General features: G+C 44.4%; 1 protein-coding gene and 1 long non-coding RNA gene across 2 annotated transcripts; one reads left to right on the top strand and one right to left on the bottom strand.

The window, feature by feature from the left end:
• The first annotated feature begins 2,912 nt into the window (after positions 1-2,912).
• On the top strand, positions 2,913-8,232 carry pou2af2a (POU class 2 homeobox associating factor 2a). Its single transcript, XM_084674496.1, has 5 exons — positions 2,913-2,922; positions 4,707-4,807; positions 6,677-6,716; positions 6,957-7,258; positions 7,519-8,232. The coding sequence occupies exons 1-5, from the start codon at positions 2,913-2,915 to the stop codon at positions 7,918-7,920; spliced, it is 855 nt and encodes a 284-aa protein (XP_084530622.1). The 3' UTR covers positions 7,921-8,232.
• Positions 8,233-9,103: 871 nt separating this feature from the next.
• Positions 9,104-12,197, bottom strand: LOC146257331 (uncharacterized). Its single transcript, XR_014729955.1, has 2 exons — positions 11,798-12,197; positions 9,104-10,477 (listed from the first exon to the last, which is right to left on the bottom strand). It is a non-coding gene; the product is annotated as an uncharacterized LOC146257331 (long non-coding RNA).
• Between the last annotated feature and the right edge of the window lie 20 nt (positions 12,198-12,217).

Raw genomic sequence — 12,217 nt, 5'->3', positions numbered from 1 at the left:
TCTTCCTCTGTCTCCGTCTTCTGTTTGCTAGCTCGCTCAATGTTCTGTCTGTCTGTCTGTCTGTCTGTCTGTCTGTCTGTCTCTCTCTCTCTCTCTCTCTCTCTCTCTCTCTCTCTCTCAGATTAAGAGCTGCCTATCTCTTACTGCCCTCTAGAGCATGTTACCCCACCCCACTGAATTGTCTTTAGAGTTAACAATATTACATTTCCACGAGGGGGCAGTGTTGACATTGTTGTTGGTCAATCATTCACAATAAACTATTTTCCTCAGACAAAAATGCAACACATGAACAAAGTCAAATTGACCAAATGCTGTAGAGGGGGGCAAATATCTAACTATACTATATAACAATCCCTGTGTGAAAGACAGAAATTGTCCCAGAAGACAGTGTCTGATAGACAATCAGGACTGTGTGTAGCTTACCACCTTGTTTTAATTCCTGATGATCACTTCCTGTTTCCTGTATCAGGTGTTGGAATGGATTCTTTTTTCCTCTTATCTCTCTTGATAAGAGAACCACAACGGCCTGCCAGCATCACGTCATTTCAGCGGTACGGACAGGCTGACACCGCAGGCGTCCGGGCTGATTCTCCTTCCATGCTCCACTGTGGTGGCCAGACCTCTCATCTACACACCTCTGATCCTTCCGCTGTTGTCTCAATACACTCCTCTTTAACCTTCAACTCAACCAACTATTCTTTTGTTTGGACTAAGGGCAATGAAAGCAGCTCTTAAATGTGTTCCTTCCCTGCACATTGTAATTGCCATCCTGTTGTTCCACTATCACACTGCAACACTGCAAAATACTTCACCCAATGTTTGATGCTGCACTTGTGATATGTTGATTTTGCTGCACTGTTGGCTACTATAAACTACTGAATTTGAGATGTTCAGTAATTGAGATGTTGTTACACTACAGTGTTCCTTTTCTTCACCACCTCTGGTAGCTAAGCTGTGGTTACTTTCCAATGTAACTTGAAAATACAGACCGTTCCTTGACAACCAAAATACTTTTAGAACTATGCACTTCTGATTCTTCTGCTGTTTCACAAGGGGTCAGATGGCTGAGCAGTTAGGGAATCGGGATATTAATCAGAAGGCTGCTGCTTCGGTTCCCGGCTTGGCAAGTTGTGCACTTCATCCTACTTGCCTCGGGGGAATGTCCCTGTACTTATTGTAACTCATTCTGGATAAAAGTGTCTGCTTAATGACTAAATGTAAATTTAACAATTTGCCCTACGGGATCAATAATGTAACTGCGACTACTCTGGGCAAGATAACAAACATTCAGTTACAGATAGTGGGACATGCTCGTTTTGTTGCTACAGAAATCCCACTTCTTACAACCAAGGTATGCAGAATACCATCTCTGAATGCACAACACATCGAATCTTGAAGCAGATGAGCTCCAGCAGCAGAAGACCACAACAGGTGCCACTCTTGTAAGCTGAGAACAGGAAACTGAGGCTACAATTCACACAGGCTCACCCAAATTGGACAATAGAAGTTTGGAAAAACGTTTCCTGGTCTGATGAGTCTCGATTTCAGCTGTGACATTCAGATGATAGGGTCAGACTTTGGCATAAACAACATGAAAGCATGGATTCATCCTGCCTTGTATCAATAGTTCAGGCTGGTGATGGTGGTGTAATGGTGTGGGGATACTTTCTTGGCCCCTTAGTACCAATTGATCATTGTTTAAATGCTACAGCCTACCTGAGTATTCTTGCCATCCCTTCATGACCACAGAGTATCCAACTTCTGATAGCTACTTCCAGCAGGATGATGTACCATGTCACAAAGCTAAAATCATCTCAAACTGGTTTCTTGAACATGACAATGAGTTCACTGTACTCCAATGGCCTCCACAGTTACCAGATCTCAGTCCATAGAGCACCTTTGGAAGGAGGGGGAACGGGAGATTGGCATCATGTTTGTGCAGCCGGCACATCTGCAGCAACTGTGTGATGCTATCATGGCAATATGGACCAAATTCTCTGAGGAATGTTTACAACACCTTGTTGAAATTCTTCCACAAAGAACCCTCACCCGTTACCTGTGTGTGTACCTAATAAAGTGGCCAGTGAGTGTATATGCAGGCTTTTAGTTGTCTTTCTTATATTCAGAGTACATTTACATTTAGTCATTTAGCAGACACTCTTCTCCAGAGTGACTTACAGTAAGTACAGGGGCATTCCCCCGAGGTAAGTAGGGTTAAGTGCCTTGCCCAAGGACACAACGTCATTTTGCACGGCTGGGAATCGAACTGGCAACCGTCTAATTAATAGCCCGATTCCCTAACCACAGCCATCTGACTCTGAGCAAAGTCAGAGAAATGCTGAATCTACACTCCTTACTCTGACTGTCCAGCATTACCATTCCAGCATTACCTGTCCAACATTTAATATTACCGGTACAAATGTACATGTCCAGCATGACGTGCCATGCTGGGATCAGTAGTGTGGGGGATGTTGAAACAGCTCCGGCAGGGAAACATAGTTTCCTGTTTACGTGGGAAGAGACACTTCCCAGCATGCATCCTGTCCCCATCCTCCTCATGCTCATGTCAGTCTAATCTGGACTGAAGATGCAAATCCTGTCATAACCTCCCTGCCATACTCACCACCCACATTTGCATTTAAACAAATGGATGAAGGTCATTTTAAAGCTGCTCTCCATGGAGGCAGTGTGCACTCTGTTAGAGCTTCCTGGGAGGGCTGTGGAGGTGTCCGTCACACCGTTGAGGGTATTATGGTGTAGAGCACAGGGACGTAGACCATCAGTGACAGTAGGCAGGGCGCAGGCATACAAGGAGCATCCAGGTTATGTTACTGTAGCTGGAGCCTGTGGTGCAACAGAACAGGCCTTCATCAGCGCTTCTGTCACCTCAGCTGGATCCAGACTTCATTGTGATGGAAGCAGGTAAGGCAGGAAACCATCACACTGGGTGTGACTCAACACACCGATGTTCATGAGGACTGGAGCCCTTTTTATAGACAGAGAAGTCAGGTATTGAATGGGCTTGTGAAGGCAGGCCTACAGAACCGCTGCTGCAGGTGTGTCTGGTGGGCTGGAGGAGGGCTGTGTGTCTGGGGGGGCTGGAGGAGGGCTGTGGGTCTTGGGGGCTGGAGGAGGGCTGTGTGTCTGGGGGGGCTGGAGGAGGGCTGTGGGTCTTGGGGGCTGGAGGAGGGCTGTGTGTATGGGGGGGCTGGAGGAGGGCTGTGGGTCTTGGGGGCTGGAGGAGGGCTGTGTGTCTGGTGGGCTGGAGGAGGGCTGTGTGTCTGGGGGGGCTGGAGGAGGGCTGTGGGTCTTGGGGGCTGGAGGAGGGCTGTGTGTCTGGGGGGGCTGGAGGAGGGCTGTGTGTCTGGGGGGGCTGGAGGAGGGCTGTGTGTCTGAGGGGCTGCAGGAGGGCTGTGGGTCTGGGGGGCTTGAGGAGGGCTGTGTGTCTGGGGGGCTGGAGGAGGGCTGTGGGTCTTGGGGACTGGAGGAGGGCTGTGGGTCTGGGGGGGCTGGAAGAGGGCTGTGTGTCTGGTCGTTTGCCTGGGGGATATTGGACAGAGGTGTGCCTGGGGCTCTACCAGCACATAGTAGAGCCACGGACAGGACTGCACAAATGACAAATGATTAGACTTCTGGTTGTATTCCTGCCTGGACAGAAGATATGTGTGTATAATTTTAATACATGATAATATTGATAATATTGTTCATTTTAAACATTGAAAATGACTTGCTGACAAGTTACCATATCATAACGGTGTACACGATGGCCATGACAGCAGAGCGTCAGGGGCCTAACTGACCCTTCATTCACGTTGACGTGGGGTCTTTTACATAACGTTTTTTGCATACAATTTCCTTTGGCATATGAAATTGCAAATACAGTTTGCAGTGCATGGATTATGCTAGCTAGGAATTCCTGAGGTCAGAGTAGTGACAGACGCATAGCTGGATGGACCTAGCAGGCTAACAGTCGCGTAGCGTCCATTACATGAAGTTTCTCCAGGCCTGTTTCTGCTTACTGCCGCCTACCTGTATTAACAGAGACTTCACTGAACCTGTTGGCCACCATCCTCATTCATTTAGCCTACTGACTTTCAGTAGTCCTCAACCATCTGAGATGACTGGTGATCTGGAGCTGCCAGTGGGACGCTGGGATGCGTCACTGCTGTGGCATGACAATGGTGTTTCTGCGAAGTAGCTTACTTTTATCTGCTGTTTTGCATTGGACAGAACCCAACTCCAATTTTGTGACATTTCCACAAGTGAGTTAGGGGCTGTCCAGCTTAACATCAAATTGTGCAACATTCAAATATGTGGGAAAGGATAAGAAATGTATTTAAAAATTTCCAACACTTTAACCCTTGTGCTGCCTTCGGGTCACAATGACCCATCATTGTGCTGCGACAACTTTACCCAATACAAAAAAAAATAAAAAGCATTTTATTTTAACCATCACGCTGTGGGGGGTGTGAGACACCCAGACAGTTAAAAGAAAATGCTTCACTTTATTTATGTATGAGGTAAAGTTGTCGCAACACGTGGGGAGTCACAATGACTGAAGGATCACAACGACCCGAAGATAACACAGGGTTAAAACGACTTTTTCCTTAAGATATAATTCTGGCCATTTCATCAGTTGGTTTTAATTACATTTTTGTTCATGTTGTGCAACCTTTTTGTTGTGACAATTGTTCTCCCCCTTCTAGACTATTCTAAGCGTGTGTACCAGGGTGTCCGAGTCAAGCACACAGTTAAAGACCTCCTGGCTGAAAAACGTTCCAGGCAACCTACTGGACCACGATATAGTGTGAGTTAAAGCTTTTGTTTCTATTATTTACCTGTCCTTCTTGTTGGGCCTCACCCTCTCCCATGTGGGAGCCTGTAAGCCTGGTCTATTAGGGTTGTTCCTAATACACAAAGCCTTCTGTTCCATGACCTGCATGTTTGCCACATTGACTCCCTATATGTCCCTGTTAATGTATCCTTTTACTCCACTCATCACTTGTGAGTGGAAGTTAAGCCCCTCAGTAAATACCAGAGCATGGCGTGGCACAGCAGGACAAAACAAACACACCCATAAAAAGACCACAAAAAGGAAAAGCAACAATAAGGGCGATGGATACTGCTGGTCATGAACCCCAGGACAGCAGAGGGGTTGATTATGCAAAGCCAGGTTCAGACACACCTGCAGCCTGCAGCATTGTGCTCACCGGGGCCCAGGGCAGACTGGCCATTGTTGAAAAGGCTCTGGGAGACGTCTGGCTGTTCAAACACCACAAGCTTTCCATCTCTTGCTCCTGTCAATGGTCCTGTCCAACACTGCCTGTACTCTGCTGCAGTATTGACATGTTCTCCCAGAAGATAAGCTATCAACCACTAAAGCAACGTCTGGATCAAATGACAAACAGAAACACAGAGAAGGAACGTGAGAGAGAGAGAGACCCTGCTGCCCCTGAAGCCCCCTTCCCCTATCCCCACCCCTCTTCTCCTCCCCCAGCAGGTCTTTATGCTCAGACAGAAAAGCCCATTGAGAGAGGTGGCCCAGTCTGACCACAGTGTTGTCGCTCTTCATGCCCTAACATGGAGCTGGCCTGGAGAGGAATGGCAGTTGTTGTCGTTGACATCAGGCTGGCTGCCATGACAATGAAGTATCCATAAAGGCCATGACACAGAATCCTCACCAGTTAAAGCTGATAATAACAGTGAGTCAGGTGGCTGAGCGGGTAGAGCATCGTGCTGGTAATGTGAAGGTTGTCAGTTTGTTTCCCGGCCGGTGCACATGACGTTGTGTCCTTGGGCAAGGCACTTCACCCTACTTGCCTCAGGGAGAATGTCCCTGTACTTACTGTAAGTCGCTCTGAATAAGAGTGTTTGCTAAATGTAACTTTCAATAACAATTTATGGCAGACAAACCAGTGGTCAGCATTGATGACAAAACACCACAGTTGAAATCACTACAGTAAGGGTAGGCAGAATCTGGCTGAACAATCTGACTTCTGTGCAGAAAGGAAAGTCTGTTTACGGGATTATTAGGTTGCATTTCACTTGAGAGGACTAGGTCATATATCATGTTGAAGTTCAAGGTTCAAGTTAAAGTGTGCTTGCCATTTGCAATAATCACAAGTACAGATGCACACTGCAAGGACCAGGTCATATTTCTCTTGTGTGAGGAGATCATATCGATCATGTGTTTAAGGAAAACAGTATGTGTGGATGATAGGTGTGGACCATAGGCTGGTGTTGAGGGTCAATGTGGTCTGTAGTCTATAGCTGGGGTCTACAGCTTGGGTCTATAGCTTAGCTCTGTAGCTGGGGTCTGTAGCTGGGGTCTATTGCTGAAGTCTGTAGTCTGAGTCTGTAGTCAAGGTGACCAGTAGCTGATTTTCCTACGCTGCCTTCAAAGAGTCAGTGAGGCATGGGCTCAGCCATACAGGGAAGTCTTGAAACTGGCAAATAACATTCAAATACTGCCCTCTGAATTTGCCTCCAGCCAGTATCAACCCTGCCATGTTAGTAATCATATGCAAACAACAGAGTCTATCTTTGATGTGTCCCCTCGTCCCCGCTGTGTCGCTCTGTGTGGGTGGGAACATCTTTCGTGGATATAACTTACATTCCTCTATTATATCCTGTGTTGTTGAGATGCAAAAAAACCCTGTGTTTTCCTGTATTCCAGGGAGCAGCCGTGTCTCCCACATCCTTTGTCCAGATGCCAGGTGAGTCTTCCTCTCTGGACCCACCATGGGACCATGTTCAGGAAACACTGCTCTCTGGAGGAGGATGGATGGAATGATCTACATTAAAATTATATTATACATGTTAATTTAAACCTTAATCACAACCATTATTTTAATCTTTGTCTGTTTCTCTCTCTCTCTCTATTGCTCTCTCTCTCACTCTCTCCTCTCTTGCTCTCTCTATCTCTTTCTTGCTCTCTCTCTCTCTCTCTCGTCCAGGTTCTCACATCATGCCTGGGTATTATGGGATGCGTCGTCCCTACATCTCTGAGTCAGACTTCTGTCCCTCCTCCAAGCAGTTCTCCTCAGACATGTATTCCTCCTCCCTGGGGGTCAAGCCCCTGGGTTGTGACCCCTCTGGCATGTCTGCCTACCCACCCCTCATGGACAGCTACTACCCAGAGACCTTTGGAGACTACCGCAGTGCTGCAGCCTTCTCTGGCGGTGGCACCATCTTCCCCTCTTCTGCCCTCTCGTCCCTGCTCCCACCCTTTTCTGGAGATTCCTCCCACTTCTTGTTGGTAAGAACCTCCTTCTCCACTCTCATAAGAATCACAGTAATTCTTCTAAATTGAACTTTGGTTTGATTTAAACTGTAAATGGAACGAGTGCTCTTAATGGGGATGTTCATGTTTGTAGGTGGCACCTCTATCTAGGGGAACCAGGCAGGCTACAGCAGAAGCTCCACTAACTCTCCTCTCCTCTGTCCCTCTACGCTCCTCTCCTCTATTCCTCTCTCCTCTTCTCTCCTCAACCTCCTCTTCTGTTCTATCTTCTCCAGAGGGACTCCTGGGAGCAGACCGCAGCAGAGCCGGTTCCTCAAGGGGAGGGTTTGTGTGCTGAAGGTTTGTCCTCCGTAAGTGTCCCCACCTCCCTGCCCAGCCCTGACCCCCAAGGGAGCCCCTCCCAATACCGGTCCCCTCATCGTGGTTCTTTGCTGGGCCCCCCCGCCCAGCCCTACTCCCTCCATGCACTGGAGGACTCCCACTACCACCACACCTCCTACCCAGCCCCTGCCGCCTACCCCTGTTCCCCCTACATAACTGCACCCAGTGACATGGCTTCCAAGATGCCCTCAGAGGATCAAGACAGTACCATGGCCCCTCATGGCGACACTTCCTCCTGGTGTAAAGAGGACAGCAGCAGCCCCTGGTCCCCTTATGAGCTGCGGAGGTCCTACTGAGCCTAGGGAGACTCTGCACTTTGAGGAACAGCACTCACTAGGAAACACAGGAAGAGAACCTAGCTGGAGAACACAGTTGGAGAGCACAGCCCAGGAAGATAGTTCTGATGACACTAGACCCTTATAGGGTTCAGGAGGATTCCTGTGTGAAAGGTGCAGACACCTGTGGGAAAGATTCATATTCCTGTTTGAAACAACATAATCCAGTTGAGCTTCTGCGTCAATGTTCACCTGTGTGTGTGTGTGTTTGTGTGTGTGTGTGTGTGTGTGTGTGTGTGTGCGTGTGTGTGTGTGTGTGTGTGCGTGTGTGTGTGTGTGTGTGTGTGTGTGTGTGTGTGTGTGTGTGTGTGTGTGTGTGTGTGCTATTAAAAACTTAGGAAAACAATAGGAAATGTAATTACCCATAGATCAAGGGATAACCAAACAGAATGGGATGAAATTTGAGGATACCTTTATTATTTGATTGGAGAATTGCTTAAAGAAACGTTTTAATTCTGTCTTGGAGAGTCCAGTTTTGTTTGATATGATATGTGTTGACTTTCATGACTGAGGAAACATTTCAGGAATACAGGCTTGGGGAATAAAGATGTATTATTACACAAAGGTTATAATGGGTAACAACAGAACACTGGATGACTGAATGTGAAACATTAAATATATCCAACAGCAGCACCCTCCCCTTCTCTTCCCTGCAATCGTCTCTTTTGAGAATGTGCACAGTGTAGACAATAGATGGCACCATTGTACCAATTCACTTTGCTTCTCCCCTTCTTAAAGCGTCTCAACTGCCGAAAATATACAGCTCTGGAAAACAATAGGAGATCACTGCACCTTTTTCTTAAAGTTAAGAACGACAATTTTGAGTGAAGAACAGAAGCGTAAAATCTGCAGTGGCCTCTTATATTTTACCCTTCGGTTCCTCACTCAAAATTGTCCTTCTCAACTTTTTTTAAAAGAAAATAAAAATTATGTGATATGTTATAATGTTATATGATAACGCCATAGGCGACATTATGGCATTTTGGCGCAAGGGCTTAGGTGAGTTAGGATTCTGTCTTTGGCACGCTGTCCTGAATTAGGCTATTGACTGGGCTCGCTTATCATTGGGTAGAAGGGAGAGAAATAGCCTACCTTTATATAGCAATTAGATACCGAAACTAAACAGATATAAAAAATAAACCAATTTATTAAAAGACCAATTTATTAAATTTCCTGTGTACCAAGCCACGTTTGTAAATAAACAAAGACAATATTTAACATTTTTTATTTTGATGGCACTGCATAGCTTTGGAATAGCCTACTGCTGACTGATTTTCTTTCATTTGTGTTTAATTTAGTTCCGTTTGGATGAACCCCATCATGTTTAAAATAGAGATTTGCAATGGAGTCTATTGATCCGCCAATACTTAAGCGGTTATAATACTGTTCAAACTAAATACAAAGTTTAATGACCTAATTCTAACTGTTGGTGATCAACAGTGGTCAACACTTTACACGAGTGTGTTAGGGCAGCCTGCCGACCCAACAAGACCCCTGCTAGACCACACACCCGACTGCAAGGAAATTCAAGAGTCATGAAATAATAGTTTTAATAACCTTGCAATTTGAAACAAGTGTGGCTTATATGTTGTACTAAATATCTGCACCTGAAAGCCCAAAAGCATGCATATTCGTTTTTGTGTGAACAACCAGGTGCCGCCTGTATGAGCCGGGATTCAGGATAATGGCAACCAGATAAAGCCAAACCCTCGTTAGAGTGTTGCTTTATAAGTTTGAGCTGTTTCAGTCCATCAGGTTATCCTTCGAGATGCACTTGCTGAGACGAGCATCCTTCCGTTAGGCTGAAACAGTCAGCGCTGTTAAACATGGCTGCTTTCACATGCCACGCCCCCTATCCAGAGACAATTTACAGACAACCAATTTGTTCAAAATAAAGATTAAAATGTTGAATAATATAAATGTATGACTTTCATCGTCTTATTCAAACTATTATTTATGGTGCACAGATGATATATAAGTTTAAGAGGAACTGTAGAAGTCCAAGTGCTACAGTGCCCAATAAAAAGAGAGTGATCGCCAGAAGGTGGATAAAATGTTCAAAATATCACTTTCTGTAAGTACTAAATATAAAACACTTGTGTATTGTATTAAAGAAAGGCTTATTTTAAGTACGTACATCTTGATTTTTACTGAAAAATTCATCTTTTTGTGAAGCCTTTGAATATTCATATTGAAAGTAACGCGCAATCAAATCATTGTCAAATCATTGAGTTCTAGGGGTTTTAAATAGTAGGCATGGAGGGAGAAAATCACAAACTAATATCTCTCCAGCGATAATACAATATTGTTGTATGCTCTAACAGTGTTTTAAGTCCTATATGTTATTATTTTGCTCGATTTTTGAGAATATTTCGTTCTTGGCCATATATCTGAGCCAGAAAAGGAAGTTGTGGAGCTCCCCAAGTTTATTTCCAGGAGACGTTTTCTTCTTCAATCAACCATGTCTGGTGAGTTAAGAACGATTTCCATCAGTTTATGATTCTGTTGAGTTTTCCACCTATAATTGACAAAAAGAAAAGAAAATACAGAGATTAAAGTCAATATAGGCCTACTGGAAAGAGCACTACAGATGGAGCCAATGCCATTTCATACCGACTTCAATGGTTCATTCACTTTCCACAATGTATTCATAATATACTAGAAATATACTTAAAACATGCTTTCAAGGAGTAGCTGTTGAATCATATTACACATATAGTGTTGCTCATACAGTTTAATGTTAGGCTACTAAGTCAAAGATTCAGTTTTTTGTTGTTTTCAATCGTTTATCCTTTATATATTAGGATTCATTATCGTATCTTTAGTCAACCTAAAGGAAGGTGATAATTTGAGTTGCATTTTATTATTTTTATGTCGGATATCACAGAAAGATCTTGTGCGTAAAATATACATTTTCACGGGACGACGAGTGGGATGTGCCTGTTATTGTGGCTTTACTATTTGCTACATTTAAGACTAATCATGATCTGACATTTCGCTAGGCAATATGAATATTTATCAGTATGGGTTTGACAGCCAAGCGCACCTCAGAGAGCCGAGCGAGGAAGCTACGCTTATCAAATCACTACCGACGCCTTACCACCTTGGGGCCAGATCTGTACGTGCCCTAATGCGTTTAACCAAGGTGGGGCGTCGTTTTAACACCGTGCTCTCTCTTACCAATTGTTTTAATATCAAAGTAATTACATATATATTTTAAGTGGTGCAGACATTTTATGTACCATACTGGTAATGCTTAATATACTGGTGGATATTAATATTTATCAGTAGACTATAATTTAAATAAACTAATAGGGCAAAGGACTACACCTTTTCATCCATTTTACGTAGAAAATCGTTCTACAATTATATCAGACAGTTTCAACGGTGCTTATTCAGGTTATTTTTTCCCCATTACATTTTTTTTTTTTTTTTACAAATCTTTTCTTGGTGGTGGTGTGAAATATGAGATAACGGGGCATTCGACAGAACATTAGATACGTTTAAAGCGTCGTCACTTAAACTCACAGTTACGGCAAGAATTGTTATTGGTTCACGTGGATCACTAGTTAACCGTAGCTATTTTAACAGAAGTTGACTTTTGAAACCTCATACCTGTACCCGCCGTGCAAGAATATTGTCATTTCTATACATTCTTGAGTCCGATGTGTAGCGTCCCACTAACGCACACATTTCTGCACAACAGCATACTGCATAACCTCGATGTATTTTCTCACTTGACATTCCCTCTTTCTCAACACCATAGCCCAACCTTTCCGGTTGATAAAAAGCACTAGGCCGATATGATCCAATAAATATAAAGAACAAGTTCACTTACTATTGCATTTCGTAATTTCGAACCGCATTCCTTTATGCGACCGGGGAGGGGCGGCATGGCGTTCAGACCTCGGAAACTAGAAAGTATTGCGAACAGTGTAATTCGACACGCAAATCCGCCATACCCTAAAGTCGCAAACCTTGCCGGAGACATTGTGGGGCAATGGGGGGAGCGCAAAGTGCCCTTTAGGCACGGTGGTATACAAACTGAGCAGTATTTTGTGTATTCAACAATATTTACTATCAGATGTATTTAAATGCAAAACAAATGTGTACAAAACAACTGTGTTTGGTTGCTTTAACAGGAAAACCTTAGCATTGACCATCACTTTTGTTGAAATACTTAAAGATGGAGTATATCCTACATAGGCCTACATCTTTTTGGTATTATTTACCTAAGAAATGTGCAGTATTTGGTGAA

Source organism: Hypomesus nipponensis, chromosome 15 (assembly GCF_054491055.1).
Source record: "Hypomesus nipponensis isolate SF chromosome 15, ASM5449105v1, whole genome shotgun sequence".
NCBI classification, from domain to species: Eukaryota; Metazoa; Chordata; class Actinopteri; order Osmeriformes; family Osmeridae; genus Hypomesus; species Hypomesus nipponensis.
This window is presented reverse-complemented; position numbering and strand designations above follow the sequence as displayed.

Bases quoted from the DNA above. Each gene is read 5' to 3' on its own strand.
- pou2af2a (XM_084674496.1), top strand. The intron at 4,808-6,676 runs GTGAGTTAAAGC...CCTGTATTCCAG, and splicing joins CTACTGGACCACGATATAGT to GGAGCAGCCGTGTCTCCCAC. The intron at 7,259-7,518 runs GTAAGAACCTCC...TATCTTCTCCAG, and splicing joins ATTCCTCCCACTTCTTGTTG to AGGGACTCCTGGGAGCAGAC.